The 16,528-nt window shown below is 42.2% G+C and overlaps 1 protein-coding gene and 1 non-coding gene across 2 annotated transcripts in view; both read left to right on the top strand.

Annotated features, from left to right (window-relative positions):
• Positions 1 to 16,528, top strand: part of MAGI1 (membrane associated guanylate kinase, WW and PDZ domain containing 1) — a 635,623-nt gene that overhangs the window by 604,799 nt on the left and 14,296 nt on the right. The window contains 4 exon segments of the mRNA XM_030307184.1: positions 6,291 to 6,382; positions 8,090 to 8,282; positions 10,684 to 10,977; positions 13,953 to 14,153. Of these exon segments, the coding sequence (XP_030163044.1) occupies positions 6,291 to 6,382; positions 8,090 to 8,282; positions 10,684 to 10,977; positions 13,953 to 14,153 (780 nt within the window).
• Positions 14,564 to 14,636, top strand: TRNAK-CUU. Its single transcript has one exon. It is a non-coding gene; the product is annotated as a tRNA-Lys (tRNA).

Genomic DNA, 16,528 nt, shown 5'->3' with positions numbered 1-16,528 from the left:
CTCTTGCCCGTGTAGAGACCGTGGCCTCGTTCTTGAGAAACAGCTCCGATGTACCATAGAACGTAAATACGATTGGTTTGGATTGCAGGAGTAATGAGAAGAAATTAAATGCTTTCTTAGCGGTCTCCTAGTTTTTTTAAGAATACTGGTAATTTTTTTTTTTTTTTTTTTTTTTCCATTACCAGCCTTTTTAAACACTCCCCTTAAAAAAGGAAGGAAAAAAAAACCCACAGTGAGTGGTTTGTGCTTTAATTATTTATACTGTGGTCATGTGTGTTCCTTTGGCTTCACCTTTTCGATAAATGTGAACTGGTGACGACATCCATCCGTCACTTTTTGGCTCCTAATGCCCTTAATAGTGCCTTTGTGTTTTATTTCTTTTCATTATGAAATGATTCCAAACACTGTTCACAAAACATAATAATCATTGATCCTGCCATTATCAGTGAAAGCCCCTAAGGCGCCCTAATCTTAGAGGATACAGACTGACCCCCTGTTTTGGAAGTTGCTCTTAAGTGACATTTTCTCGTGAGGACGACTGGTCAGGATGCAGCAGCCCGGAAGGAGTCGACAGGAGCGTTTTCCCATCGGGCTGTGGGGTGGGCGAGAATGTTTAATGAGAGAGGAGGCGTAGTCTGGGGAAGGGTCTGATTAAAATTGGAAGCAAGGAGAGACTCATTCTGTCCATCCTCTTTGTGACTGACACCCCCCCCCCACCCCCTCCAGCCCCAGACAAGTTTTGTTGATTGCCACAGCTGTGGTTGCTTCTCGGGCAAAGCCCCCAAGGCTCCAGCCTCTTGCCCACCCACTCAGACTTGGCTCTGAAGCCTTTCCTCTGCTGGCTGGAGTGATTCCTCTGTGACCCAAACAAAACAGGGCGGGGGAGGCCAGCATCCCCATCTGAGAAGGATAGTTGGCCACCCTCCTGGGTGAAATTCAGCAGTTAGGGGGCACAAGGCAAGTCTGGAGTCTTGACGATTACCAAATTTTGGAAGTCCCTCAGGGTCACTCTAGTCTTTCCTTCGTCAAGGGAGAAATAGCATTGCGTTCTTACTACAATAGTGTGGGACACGAAATAAGCCGTTTTGGCCAAGGGTTCCCTATGCTGACAAAAGCCAGATAATCTGAGAAGGAATTTATTTAGTCCCTGGTCTAGAAAGACCCCCTAGAGTATCCCTGAGGCCAGGCCAGAGGAAATGAAGTTCCATTTGGAACATCCCTTGTAAGCATTAGTTGGTACGTATGAACCCGGGGTCTGTCCTCACTCTGTCTTCTCACTCATTGTAGTGATTTCATCGAACAAATGTTTTCCAAAGAGGAATACTTTCACATTCTCTTCACACTTCCCTCTAACCATGTGGCTCCTCCAATCAATGGCCCACCTTCGGCTGATGTTGAGATATTGCTTTATTGACCAAGCACCTGCTTTTCTCCATACAGTACACATTTATGACTGAATTTCTCATGGACGAATCTTTTGGTGATAAAAGAAGTCGTGTTCTGCAGTGCTGCTGGGCATGGCAGATTGACAGACGACTAATGTACCCATTTAATAGGAGACACCAGCTCACATTCCATGTTCACCTTGGGGGAAGCAAAATTTCTTAAGAATTTAGTGTCTCATCAAATTTCCCAGAAAGTTTTTACCAGGAAAAAAAAAATATGTACTCTTACCACACAGCCAGCTAGCTTACTTAAGCATCGAAAATTATTCAGGCGGCTGTCAGACCGAAATATTTGGAATGGTGCCAGTTTTGTCTCTACTTTCTATAACATCTAAGGAATAGGATCTAGCAGCATAAATGAGAATCAATTTCTTTTTGGGTGATTGGAGGCTCCATAATTGAGTGATCGTAACAACTTAATTGATGTTAAGATTCACATGGATTTCTTCCTCACCACTCAATGAGAGTAATGATGAGACTCCCCACCCCCCATGGTAATTATTCAGTGTCTGTCACAGATTTTCTTCTTTTCACAGTACCTGCAAATGAACCTACATCAATCTTGTCTTTTAATCAGTGTTTTGCTTTATCCCAGATCCATTTCTCCCATTACCTTAGATTGTTTTTTATCTTGTCTTTCAGAGGAAAAAAAAAAAAAATACAGCATGTAGCCTTGTTAGATGTGATTCCCTGCCCCTCCCCCCAAAACATATTAAAATGAACAAAATTCTCCAAGAAAAACGGGGAACTTGAAGTCAGGAATAACACTTTCATTGGACCCATGTTATCCTTTTTATTTGGAAGATAAATTTTTCTTCTGTTTCATTTTATTTTGAAGGACAGGGTGAAGATTTACACAGTCTCTGATCAGATTCCTTCACGTGGTCTAAATGCTGTACAAAGTAGTGTATTCCTGATAGGGCCATCTGTCAAAACACCAGTGTCAAAACAAATCAATCTGAGTTGCGGATGTGTTAATAAATCCCTTTGAAGGGCTTAAATGTTTAATTAAAAACAAAGTCAAGTATGGAAGTCCTTTAAAAGCCACGTGGCCTGCTTTGTATTTTCTCTAGTAACATGTCAATTGCTCACATGGCTTTAAAAATGATACTGATACAGTGTTACTAGCGAATGTTTAAGAAGAAAAGCTAGTGTCTCGTGTGTAGGAAAGGAAGTCTAAAGCTTGCAAGTGCAACAGTCTCTGTTCATAAAATAGTTTGGAAAGAAAAAAGTCAGAGCTGTTGTACCAATGTTGTAAACCTGTGCTATTCAGGAGAAACATGCTCGCAGGTTGGAATTGGTCACAGGCATCCTTTACTGTAGTGAGTTTAAGGAGCTTGGTTGTATTTCCAGATTTTAAGAGCTGTTATGACAGCTCTTATTTGTGTTTTGTTCCGATCTTGGCCAGATCTGATGATTTTTGACTCTAAATAAAAGGCTACTCTGGTTGAACTGCCTAGAATTCATCTGAACAGGTATTACTACAAGAATGAATTCCATTGGGAATCTGATACTTTTCAAAATAAATGCTGTGGCGTGGCAGTAACAAAAGTAAATTAATTTTTTTTTTCAAAAGGAAGTCAGGGTTTAGACAGACCTGAAGTTCATGACATGATTAAAACAAAGTCATACGAGAATGTGTACTTTAAGGTATAATTAAATGGGAACCGTCGGGGATGGTAATGCTATTTCTGTGAAATTCTCCATGGAACAACTGTAAATACCAGCTTTTGACAAGAAAAGCACCATGAAAAAAAAGAAGAAAAAACCCACAGAATCAAATTGTAGTCTTTTAAAATCCATAGCAGCCATGACCTTTACTGTGAAAGCTTAACTGCACGTTCCTTATCAATCACAACTAAATTAAAATGAACTAAGAGAAAGCACATACATTAAGCTTTGCAAAATTGTGAAATTAATATTCCAGCTATGTCACCTTCGCCTGCATCGGGATTGAGCAAGGGTGAAAGAGAAAGAGAAATCAGTTCCACGAGTTTTGGAGAATGTCAGAGTAAGGATCCACTGAAAACTTTTATTTCTCCATTATTATTCATACTGTTTGATGTTGCCATTGGTCTCGGGGGCTGGGGGAAACCTCAGAGAAGGGAGGGAAGAAAGAGAACTGCCATGAATAGAAATGTTATGGCACTCTTGTTGACCAAGCACAGACCAAAGACAAGATGAAATAGAAAGTGATGGGCACATTTTATCCAAGTCTGGAAATGTGTGTCTGTAGTAATGGAGACACCAGGAGGTTTCTCTGCAAACCTAGTGACTCCATTCTTTGTAATTATCAAAGGAAGTCTTTTGACTGCTTTATTGAGTTGTCGCTGGCATCACCAAAGGAGGTAACTGCTGACATTGTCCCCCGTGCAAGGGCTTAAAAAGGAGAAAAACCGGACAAAGTTTTCTTAGTTCTTTTTTGATTCAGCCTTTCTCAAAAAAAAAAGGGGGGGGGAGGGGTGATATCAGTATCAGAAAGATAATTCCTCCCTGCTGCCTCCTAAAAACTTAATTCTTCTAAAATCTGCCTGAAATAAAGAGGAGAGCAAACCATTTGGGGGCAGGGATTAGAAACCTCAGTGCCCCTGGGCAGAAGTGGCAGCCGAGAACACAAAAGAGAGAAATTCTGTAATTCTGTAACACAGTTCATGACTGATTTATCACCAAAGTCAGCTATTTGGGTACGTGGAGTGTGGTTGATGGGAGAGTGTAATGGTCAAAATGCCAAAGTCAAAGTGCCAAAAGACTTTCTCTGTAACATGTCTGTGTTGATGTATCGTGTTGGTGTCTGTGTTTTCCTAGCTCATCACTGGCATCTTCAACGTCTTTGGTGTCTTTGGGCATCTTCCTTTTCAACAGGAAGCTCTTGCAACAAATTTGCCACTTTACCGCTGATTCTCAGAGAGACACAAATGCTTTTTTTCCTATGGACTAAACTGTATGATAAGCCTAAGTCTTTTGGCCACACCACCCATACCATAGTAACTGAAACCTAAATGAGTCAATGAAGGCAGAAACTTGCTACATTTGGTGCTAGTGGAGGAGGGGCAAGTGTTCTTGTGTTCAGTGATGCTGAGAAAAATGGGCGTAGGCTGAAGTCTCTGCAGAGATCCTTCCCTTGTTGACAAAGGGCTCAGCAGACTTCAGGCAGACTCTGCCAGCAACCGTGTGCTGGCTGCAAAGCACCCATGGTCTATTTTGGAAATAATCCTCCTGCTTGAGTGAACCCAAGACGGAGACCCAACCTGATTTAATTTGTTGTTTCAATGAGGCTATTAGAACAAATACCCTTTCGGCAGCTACTCGAACAGAAAGAAAATACTGTTACCTTAGCGTGCTCAAGAAAATATCATTCTCAAATTGTGTTTATGGGAGTCCTATGATGTAGCTTAACTGCATATTCCATGGAGGCTTGTAGCTTAGCCTCCACAATTATAATAAAAAAGCATTGGGCATAAAGCACCAACGAAAGCCCATCGTATTAAGATAGCTCAGGCAAAAATATTGGACTCCAACTTCTCTGACTGGTACTTACCTGTCCATTTAGTTTCTTCTCTCTCGGCGTATTCATTGACTGTACGTTCGAAGCGATTGGGTGAGTCACTAAAAAGGGACATCTCTTGCCAACTTGAATTCTCCCTCCCCACTGTACAAAACTGAAGATGAGAATTAAACCCTCAGGCCTACGCACTCCTTCAACCCAAAACCCTACTTCTTAAACAAGCCAGAAAGTATGTAGGACAGTATTTGAAAGTTTCCTTTAGGATTCACTGCCACCAAACCATTTTTTTTCCTTAAATAAAAGATATGTCATTTAAAGATCACAAAATACACTTGTATACATTAAAATACAAAGAATTAAATAGAAATAATTTTTTATTACGTTCGTTAAGTAACACAGTGGTATATAGAACACTTTCACATACAGTGGGTATTGTCTTACAGAAGTTATTTTTCTTTTAATAAATGAGAATTTTTATTTTAAAGCTTGGACCATTAATGAGTTTTAAGAGTAAAATATCAAGTTATTGGATAATAAGTTAATACTTACAATTTTAAAATATTATAGGCAAATTCTGGAGTAAAGCAGTCATTCTAGTGGAGAAAACATGAAAAATTGATACGGAACACTTTTGTAGTCATCATTCATGTTGAGAATATCGAAGGCCAGCTACTTTTGGGTAGTACTACTGAAATCATAGCAAACTTTGCAAAACTGGACATATTAGGACGTTCAAGAGTAACTTTTGGCAAAAATGATCTAACAAATCAGATGATTGGATTGCAGATCTTGATAAAGGGAGAAAGAAGTGTTGTTTTTTTTTTTTTAAGTGAAAACTCTTTGACTCAAGCTGTTTTCTTTCATCCTCTACTTGGTATGACATCAGATGACTTACTAGGACTTCTAAATTCTCAGAGCGAGCTTCGGTTTCAATGGTCACTGTGGCTTGGCATGAGCTCTCGTCTCAGACACAGGCACCCACTTTGTGGTCCCATACATAATGATTTTAATTACTTAATTTTTCTGACAATAATACCAAAGGCAGTGGTCAACACTGACTTCTGGCTTAGTCCAGGATAATAGCCTGGGCTTGATTAGGAATTATCAAACAGTGATTAGTCCTTTGAAAAAACGTAGGGCCCAGTGACCTGTCCCCCTACTGATTTCTGCCCAGTGTCCTCCATTATTTCATCCATCCGGATTATTTTGCTTCCTACTCTTGTGTCGGAAAGCTGTCATCTGCTCAAGCACCATCAGGATTGGTCTTCTATGTTCACCTTTAGAGCAGGATTCCTTTTATCATAGAAATAACCTCCCTCTTCTTTCTTTCTTCTCTGCAGTTCCAGATTACCAGGAACAGGACATCTTTCTCTGGAGAAAAGAGACTGGATTTGGATTTAGGATTCTGGGTGGAAATGAACCAGGAGAACCTGTGAGTCTCTTGTCTACCTCTTCCCCCCAGTGCTATCTTCTAAGATACCAGAGCCAACCGGCAGCCGTGGCAGATCACCAAGATTTGAGCCCAGCTGCGTGCAGCACAGATCTGCCTTATCTCTGACAGTATGGCTCATCCACTGGATTCAAAGAGACTAGTTCTGGGGCGCCTGGGTGGCGCAGTCGGTTAAGCGTCCGACTTCAGCCAGGTCACGATCTCGCGGTCCGTGAGTTCGAGCCCCGCGTCAGGCTGATGGCTCAGAGCCTGGAGCCTGTTTCCGATTCTGTGTCTCCCTCTCTCTCTGCCCCTCCCCCGTTCATGCTCCGTCTCTCTCTGTCCCAAAAATAAATAAACGTTGAAAAAAAAAATTTAAAAAAATAAAAAAAAAAATAAAAAAAAAAAACAAAGAGACTAGTTCCCTACTTAAAAGTTTGTATTTGTGATAACAAGTGGCAGCAGCAGCATCTGGAGCTCCCCATGAAGGAAAGTGAAAACAAAAAGCAAAATAATAGGCATCAACTAATAAAAACAAATAAAAATAACCCTGAACGAAGGTCAGGAGACATTTAACCTTCTTGATCCTCAGGTCCCTCATCTTTAAAATAAATTTAGTATCCTATCACAGGACTATTTTGAAAGGAGAAAAGAGAACTAAAGATAAATATTGTTAACTTCTTCATGATAATAATTAATAATAATAATAATAATAATAGCTGTCACTTATTGAGCACTTACTATGTGCCAGGGCCTGTGCTAATGGCTTTTAATATACATTCTCTCATTTCTCCATCAAACTCATGAATGTATCCCCATTTTTCAAATTATCAAATAAAGACAAAGAAGGGTTAATTCAGTTGCCCAAGATCATAGCATTGGTAAGTGGAGGGACTGGAACGGGTCTGACTTCAGGGTCCATATTCTTAATCACTCTTTTGTCAAAATTCCTTGTAAACTTTAAGTACTAGGTAAAGGTAGTCACAAGCATTATTGTCTACAGAAGGCAAGAAAACACAAATATTTTAGCTAAGGTTTAATGAATGGTAAATACAACCAGACCCCAAATATAAAGGCTTCTCTGCATGTGGGTGCTAAAAAAGTACAGCGATGGGACATCAAACCAGGCTTTGCTGGATTCATTTCTTCATTGAACAGTATTTACTGAGCATTCCCTATTGCTAGGCATAGTGCTGGACCTTTAAAGAAAAGTAGTATGACTATTATAATTTCCAGAGCTTCTAGAAGGAAGGTTCTTAGGTAAACAGAAAAGGAGAAAAGATTTTGCAAATGACAGGGTAAAGTGATCTATTTCTGCAAAGAGGACAAAGAGTGAGTCATCACCAGACCACAGGTAAATGGAAGGAACCAAACAAGAAATAGTTACTCTTGGGACACCTGGATGGCTGAGTCAGAAGAGCATGCGACTCTTGACTCTTGTGAGTTGGAGCCCCATGTTGGGTATGGAGATTACTAAAAATAAGTATATAAATAAACTTTAAAAAAAGGAAATAAGTTACTTTTCCACCGTTTAAGAATTGTTATAGCACCTTCACAATGGCCTGGTACCCACTGGGTGCTCAATAAACGGTTATGGCAAGGATGCAGCCATGAATGAACACACTGAATTGTTCTCAACAATGTGAAGGCCATCAGTATAATAGTAAATCAAAAGGTTAATGTTTCACCCGTCATCCACTTATTCAACAGATTTATATTGGTCACATCGTACCACTGGGTGCTGCTGATACAGACGGCCGCCTGAGGTCTGGGGATGAATTAATCTGTGTGGATGGGACACCGGTCATTGGAAAATCACACCAGCTTGTGGTCCAGCTTATGCAACAAGCTGCCAAGCAAGGCCATGTCAATCTCACTGTGCGGCGCAAAGTGGTGTTTACAGGTATGTTTTTCATTCATTCCTTTAGACAGCGCATTGTCACTTGATGCACAGAAAAGGCTTCCTTCCTGTGTCTGCCTCCTCGAGCATCTATTTTAGCAAATCTTTGCAAATGTGATTAAGCTCAGAATTTCCAGATGGTCTGCTTCTCTCAAACCCAGCAGAACTTCTGTCACTCAAAAGTACTTTAATGTGCCATTCGTGCATGTTCAGCAAAAGCTTCTAGAAGACTAGTCAGATACACACTACCTCTGCTCATCCCCCTTGCCGACCAGAAGTTAGTCACCTTCTTCATTTAATGTTAATTCTCAACAAAAGAGGTCATTCTAAAAGTCAGGAGAGTTGTAGCCTCAAATTAAAAGAACAAAAATTAGTTCTGTGCTGCCAGATAAGCTCATAAGAAGTGAATGATCCTTTACTCTGTTGTTGCCTGCATATGTAATCAGGCAAGATCTGTTTTCTCCATCAGAAAGGTGTAGAGGTGGCCAGTGCTAGGCCATCTTTGACCCCTTCCTCCTGCCTGCAGGCTTTCAGGTATTGTACGTGAGTTCTCCAAACATACAAACCCCTTTCTGGCCCAGCTCAAATAAAACCTTCTCTGTGAAACCCTCAGAAATTCCCTCCTTCTTCCAACTGCCTTCCGATCTTGGCATTCCTTCCTTGCCATTCTTGTGAATCATGGTTTACCTCTGTATCAGAATCTGCCATTTTGAGACAGTTCATTGTCTCCTTCCATTCACTCACCAGCCTCTTGAAAGCACACTTGGTGGTAGTTCCCCTGGGTATGTCTACAGTCCCCACCTTGAAATAGTGAAGACGGAATGCAGAAAAAAGCAGATTAAGCGTTCTATCACTTGAATTACTGAAGAAGTAGGACATGAAATCCTATCATTTCTTCATAGCTTTAATATTAATGAAACAAATACTTGCCAAATAAAATTAACTGGCACCTTGTTAAAAATGTTTTGTATAGCTCATTTAAATGGCATGTCATTAATTATAGAATTAAGATATCAGATTCCAGTGTGAGAGTCCTACCTTAGTGAAACCAGGGAAAACAGTGTTAATCAGTCATGGATTACGCTCCAAGAGCTCATCTGCGGCCTCGGAGAATTTCTTAAAATGGTATTCCATGCAGCCAGTCGCTGTCAGTTAAAAATGGCTTTGGAGATGGTGATGAAAACCTTCTGACTTCACTGACCCAAATAAAAGTAATAGAAGCAATGTGATTTTGGTTTGTTTCAGATTTGTTTTTAAATATTAAATATTTGGGCTTTTTAGCTTTGGGTCAATGCCATGTTAAATCTCTTAAGACACATGAGACTAAGTACAATAAGCCAGTCACAAATATCGTATGAATTCACTTATATTCAAATTCACAGGGTAGTCAAATTCATAGAGACAGAAGGTCGCATGGTCATTGCCAGGGGTTGGTGGAGGGAAAAATGGCTAATTAGCGTTTAATGGGTACAGAGTTTTAATTGTGGCAAATGAAAAGTTTCTGTAGCTGGATAGTGGTGACGATTGCACAACATTGTGACTGTACTTAATGCTTCATGCCCCTGAGCTTTACACTTAAAACTGGTTAAGATGATAAATTTTATGTTATGGATATTTTCCCACAATAAAAAGAAATCTATGAAGGGAGAAGCTTCAAAAATAAATGCCTTACCCAAAACTCAAACACACATTTCGTTGGGAGCATCAAACCTAAGTGGCTCCTACCTGTTACTGTGACTTATTTAGGTGTGCTTTACCCTGTCACCCGATAAAGCAGTAAAACTGGAATCCTAACGGAGGCTAATGTACCCAGGAGTGTGATCAGAGTGGACAATGACAGGTGGAAACCAGGGAGAGAGACTAAGTATACCTCTGACAGGTGTTGTCAAGAATCCCACAATATGGCAACCTTAATGGCAAGGCCAACGTACAGGGTCCTGCCTGATGGAAAAATAAAAAGCAAAGCTGCTTGGAAGGCAGAGCAGAAATGTGACTTTTGTGGGCAGTGACAAGGTGAACGTGCACCAAGGTCTCCGAAGCGAAGGTGGCGGTCGTCCCTGGTGCAGGCCACCCCTGCACCGGTGTTCGTGTTCCTGTGATTCGTGCCCCCGGCAGTAGCTCCGAGTGGGCCCCTCTTGCAGCCAAGTTGAGCCTGAGAGTGGGTACTGATAGGCAGGGTGCTGTCAGTGACACGAGCTGGGCGTCCCCTGGGGTGTTTTCACGTGGCGGTGGATACCGTGCAAGAGCCTTGTACACGGCTGTAGCGGCCCCGGCGTCCGGAGCCTGCCGGGCCACGGCCTCCTTCCGGGCCGCAGCCACCTTCCGGGCCGCGGCGCTGCCGTGCTGGCCGGCCGGCGGGCGGGCGCAGCAGCCCGAGGCTGAGCCGGGCCTCTCTGTCGCACAGCCCCCAAAGCTGAGAACGAGGTGCCCTCGCCGGCCTCCTCCCACCACAGCAGCAACCAGCCGGCGTCCCTGACGGAGGAGAAGCGCACTCCGCAGGGCAGCCAGAACTCCCTGAACACGGTGAGCTCGGGCAGCGGCAGCACCAGCGGCATCGGCAGCGGCGGCGGCGGCGGCAGCGGCGTGGTGAGCGCGGCCGTGCAGCCCTACGACGTGGAGATCCGGCGCGGCGAGAACGAGGGCTTCGGCTTCGTCATCGTGTCCTCGGTGAGCAGGCCCGAGGCCGGCACGACTTTTGGTGAGTGTCCCCGTCCGCCCTCCGGACCTTCCCGGGATGCTGGCGAGTGCGTTGCGTTGCAAGTGAAAGATGGCCAAAATCTCATTAACAGAAATGCCTTCATGCTTTTCGCTTCAGGTAATTGAAGTCATAATTGGGGGTGGAGAGTGTTTTGTAGCTTTTCCCCTCATGAAGGTGGGACTTTTGGGGTTTTTTTTGTTTTGTTTTGTTTTTTAACCTTTCAGCGGCATGCAGAATGTGTGTCCACATGCGCACAAACAACTTGAAGCATAAATGATATTTGCCTGAAACTTGGAGAGCAACCTCGACAGTGTAGAGTGGGCAGTCTTTGTCAAAGAAAGCCTTTTGTGAGGTCCTGAGTAGGAGGTCATTAACAGCAGAAGCCTCAGCAGGTGTAAGGGTTTTTAGCCTAAGCTTATGGTTTTACAGAAATGCCTAGGGAGCAATACAGGTGTCAGGAGTAAACATAATTACACGCAGTGCCCGTTCCACCTTACCCGTGTCCTTTCTCTACTCTTTCCCCATCTGAAATTTTTAAATGTTAAATATTTTTAACCTGTCTGGTTAAGGATCTGGTTAAGATCTGAGTTCAGAGCCATTTGTCTTCGCTGCCCTTGAATTCTAGCAGGGCCAATTTACCTGTCTCATCCGGATATGGGGGGTTTCAGCAGAGTATGGAGAAATGCACTTGTCACCCTCTGAGAAGGTTAGCTGATGGGTATACTAGCAAAGACAGGACCCACATAAGTCCAGGAACCTAGTAATCTATGAATCTATTTCCTATTAGAATGGATGATAAAAATGTACTCCAGAAATGATCCATCATCTTCATTAAAGAGTCATGTGTTTATCTCCCAGGCACATTTGTTCATTAACAAGGAATGGGATAGGAGACGGGGCAGGGCTGTGTGGGCTTTGAAATGGACTCTGCTCTATCTGCAAAGGAATTGTCCCCAAGAGTCCGATGACCAGTGACCCAGGTCACTGCTGGCCGAGATCAGGCCAGGTGCTCTGTCCCTTCAGCTTTCGGATCCAGTAGCACTCCCTTTATCTTCATTTAGCCTTTGTACGTTGCTTCCTGCAAAAGCCATTTCCCTAAAGTCTGTTCATTAGGAGTCCGTGAGTCAGTCAGGTCTATGCATGTGTGGCTGCAGTAACAAACGCCCGTTACTAACAGTGCTTCTGTGAGCTACATTAATAAAGTTATCGCAGCATGTCACGAAGGGATGACCGGACACCAAGGCAAGGTTTTTGGGGGCTTTGTTTGTAAATTAATCTGGGGGGCTTTTCTGTGTAATTTAAAAATATTCAAACATGGCAGAGAGGGGTAAGAAATCCCATTGTTTGATCCTCCCCATGCACCCCTTGATCTTCTCAGGATTTTAGAATTCTTGGTTTTACTTTTCTCCATCGAAATAGATGTGTCAGGTGGGAGGTTATGTGTTATTTAATGAATATTGAATGTCTTCTCACAATTTGGTCTTTGATTGTTTCCCTCTGGCTCTGACAATAAACAAGTTCAACTTTCCCTAATACCTTGCATGAGACTCCTGTTTCCCACTCTACAGAGCTGTCCTCCTACCTGTTGTTTGATACCTTTCTCCTGTGAGTTGTTTGTGGAGATGCACTAAACTTAATGAGGACCTTGAATTTGAGTACGGAGGCTTTCCATACCTGCCTGTTGGATTCCAAAAAACCATTTGCTTCCCTATTAAAAGCTCTGTGGCCTTGACCTTACGTGCCGTGATACAGACGCGGGCAGATATGCTGAAATTCAAAGAAATTGGGATGCATTTCCCCCCACATGGTATCCCCAAGGTCCAAATTATGACAGAAGAGCCTAGCCCATTTCAGTGTCTTCCGTGCCCGTTTTATCGTCCTTTCCAAAAGGTGACGCAGCTGCGTAGCTTGCTTCACAGTCCTCAGAAAGACGAATTCTCGAAATAGGGAGCTATGCATTTAGCTGGAGACCCTGTGCCAGGCCTCAAAGTCAGTTTCCCACCCCTCTCTAGAAGTTAGCAGTGCACGTGGTTATGACCTGGGGTGCCTCACAGTGCACTAGAAACCTTCCTCTTCAAATGCACTTTTCCTGGTTTTCATGTTGTAGATGTGCAATAAGTAATAATGAGAAAGGAAATGATCAAAGGAAAGGGTTGAGGAAGGATCTGAATCCAGCTTCGGATCACTGTCCTTAGCCTGAGTAGGTACCAGGTTTTCACTGTCCTTTGAGGGGATTTTTGTGAGGAAGGTGGAGGATTTTAGCGCTAATGAGCCTTTCGGGCCCTTACCCTGAAAGCGCACGCGACAGGCTGATTGAGCAAAGGTCATAAAAGGTTGGGTGTTTTTGTTGGCTCATCTCTTGTAATTATGCCTTTTTTCTAAAGCTTTCATCATTCCGGATAGAAGGCAGAAGGACTAAGTGTTTGTCCATTAGGTGTTTTCAGATGGAATTTCTGGTGGTAGCTGACTCTTAGGCCTCCCCAGACACCTAGGGATTATTTTTTCTAAATGGAGAAAGAACAAAACATTGGCAGAAGCTTAACAGCTGGCAAAAGTGAAGTGACACGAGCACACAGTGTGTAAAGCATCCATCCCAGCTCTGGGTCTCACATTTGCAGACCCAAAATAAGCCAATGGCGAGTTATTTTGGGGCGCTCGAGAGTCTTTGAAGTTGCTAACTATCACAAATTGTGTAACCGATTGAAGGAGGAGGGAAGCTGGGGGTTCCCCCTCATTTGGAATGGGGCAAGGAGCTAGGAGCCATCACTCCGGGGCGGCAGCTCCTTCCACAGATGCACTGAGTACTGCCAATGTTTTGACCATCGGCACAGAGCTCTCCTTTAATAACATTTGCTTAATGCTTTAATTAATTAACACTTAACCTTCTCTTTCCCTTTTCAACCCTTTTTCTCCTCCCTTCACTATATTCCCACGTAACTTAAAAAAAAAAAAATAAAAACTCAATATCAAAGCAGGCAATGCATGTGTGGCTATGCCTCACAAAATAGGTCGGATTATTGAGGGGAGTCCCGCTGACCGATGTGGCAAGCTGAAAGTGGGAGACCGGATCCTGGCAGTGAATGGATGTTCCATCACCAACAAGTCCCATTCAGACATTGTCAACCTAATCAAGGAAGCAGGAAACACAGTTACCCTCCGCATCATTCCCGGGGATGGTAAAGTATACCTATTGTGTCTCTCTTTCTCTCTCTAGCTCTTTCTGTACCTCTCCTTTTCTCTCTGTCTCTTTCTTTCTCTCGTTAGTATTCATGTAATTGAATAGTGTTGATTTTGAAGCAGCCTTATCCATCCCTAACTGAACATACCCATCATGAGCCATTGTTACTAAACCCTACCCGGCCCACCCCCACTCCCTTTACTTAATCCTCTTTCGCTGGGGCCCTGCCTTGCTGCAAGTACAAACATTGCAGAAAATCTCAACTTTCCCCATTTTATTTTGGTTTTGGTACCCTTGTCCTTAAAATGATAGAGTAGTTTGAATACAGTGGTGAAGATCCCCTGATGTTCTATCTGGAAATGAATAAAGAGTTTTAAAAAATCACTAAAATGTAACTGTGTGAGGGGTGCCTGGCTGGCTCAGTTGGTAGAGCATGTGACTCTTGATCTCAGGGTGGTGAGTTCAAGCCCCACGTTGGGTATGAAGCCTATGTAAAATTAAATTTACAAGTGAATAAAATTTTTAAAAATGTAAATTTAACTGTGATACAGTGACATAAAACCTACATAATGACACTTCAGAGCCAATACTATTCTTTTCTCTCAGGATAAGTGAACATATAAAAGGTTTTTTAAAATATTTTTTAATGTTTATTTTATTTTGAGAGAGAAAGCATGTGCATGCGAGTGCTCAAGGGAGGAGGGAAAGAGAGAGAGGGAGGGAGAGAATCCCAAGCACAATCCACACTGAGCACCAAGCCCAACACAGGGGTTGATCCCATGGCCGTGAGATCATAATCTGAGCCAAAATCAAGAGTTGGACCCTTAACCGACTAAGCCATCCAGGTGCCCCAGAAGTGTTTTATTAAATGAGAGATTCTTAGGGTTTGTGCCTACTTGATTTGTCTCTAATTTTTACATGTGGATGAAAAAAGAATAAAACCTCTATTTTTGATAGGTTATATCTGCATTAAAGTAGGCCTGTTCTTATTTGTTAGTTTGTTTGGTTATTAATTCAAATCTGGTTTATTTTACACCACTGGTGATTCTGCCCCCCAGGGGACATTGGGCACACTGTCTGGAGTGGGTGCTAAGGTCATTTAGTGGGGAAAGACCAGGAATGCTTCTAAACATCCTACAGTATATAGGACAGCCCCCTACAAAATAAAGCTATATAGCAGGAAATATCAATATTCATTATTCTTAATAAAAATGAAGTTGATACACTGATGTCACTATGTATAGATTCTTCAGGGAATTTAGTCCTGAATATTGACGTCATTCTCAGCAGACTTTGCTTTTGGGAGGAGAGTAATACTTGTCTCCGGTGTTTTCAATGTCTTTTGGTGGTGGTGGTGTTGTTACTATACATGTGTTATAAAATAAAATCTATATTCTAAAGTCAGTGTTTCTCAAGAGGAGAATGTGGTTTATGGAGATAGAGTGATAAAAATTACCTGTCACTGATCTGTAAAATAAGAAAATCAGAGATTTTATTGGAAGTAATTCACCAAATGAATCTTTTTTAAGATTTTATTTTTAAGTAATCTCTGCACCCAGTGTGGGACTCAGAGTTGCATGCTCTGCCAACGGAGCCAGCCACGTGCCCCCCAAAGGAGTATTTTGTAATTGTTAGAAGGTGATCCTTTTTAGTTTAAAATTCAAGTGGTGTAAATTGTGCCTTTGAGAAAAAAATAAATCCCAAACCAAACAATAAATATTTGAAAATTGTTGGTTCTAAGAGCAGAGAATTTCCTCTGAACCAAAAATACCCAACTCAAATGTGGAGGAAAAAATAGCTTCTTGATTGCTCATCTCCTTTACCCGGCCTCAGATGCATGGTTAGTAATTTACCGTGTGGTCAGGAGTCCATTCTGCCAGTTCACCACTCTGGAAGGCAATTACAGTTTAGGAATGTGATCACAAGTTGATAGAACATAGGTTTCTAATGGAAAGAATGAAGGAAGCCAGAAAAATTTAGTGAGAGAGCCAAATGTAGTATATAAATTTAGATATATTGATGTACATGCCCTACAGAGATTTCAGAAAACTAATTTAAAAAAAACAGGACACAGGCATTGACTTGCTATGTCTATATTGGTCGGTCTTAGTGTGGGAATGATAATGTCGAAAAAAGGAAGGAAGGAAGGAAGGAAGGAAGGAAGGAAGGAAGGAAGGAGAGTACTCCTTGAAGGAAGGGCCTAGAAAAAGAGTTTGAAGTCAGGAAAGATATAAATATGCAGAAGCACTTTATCCTACTGTGCACATACTAGATGTTGACTTAATGCAGTGGAGAATAGTTTCGGAAAACTTGAACCCAAAAAAATATAGTTCAAGATGAATTATCCAGTAGCGATTGCCAATAAAAAGACAT

This window comes from Lynx canadensis, chromosome A2 (genome assembly GCF_007474595.2).
Source record: "Lynx canadensis isolate LIC74 chromosome A2, mLynCan4.pri.v2, whole genome shotgun sequence".
NCBI lineage: Eukaryota > Metazoa > Chordata > Mammalia > Carnivora > Felidae > Lynx > Lynx canadensis.
This window is presented reverse-complemented; position numbering and strand designations above follow the sequence as displayed.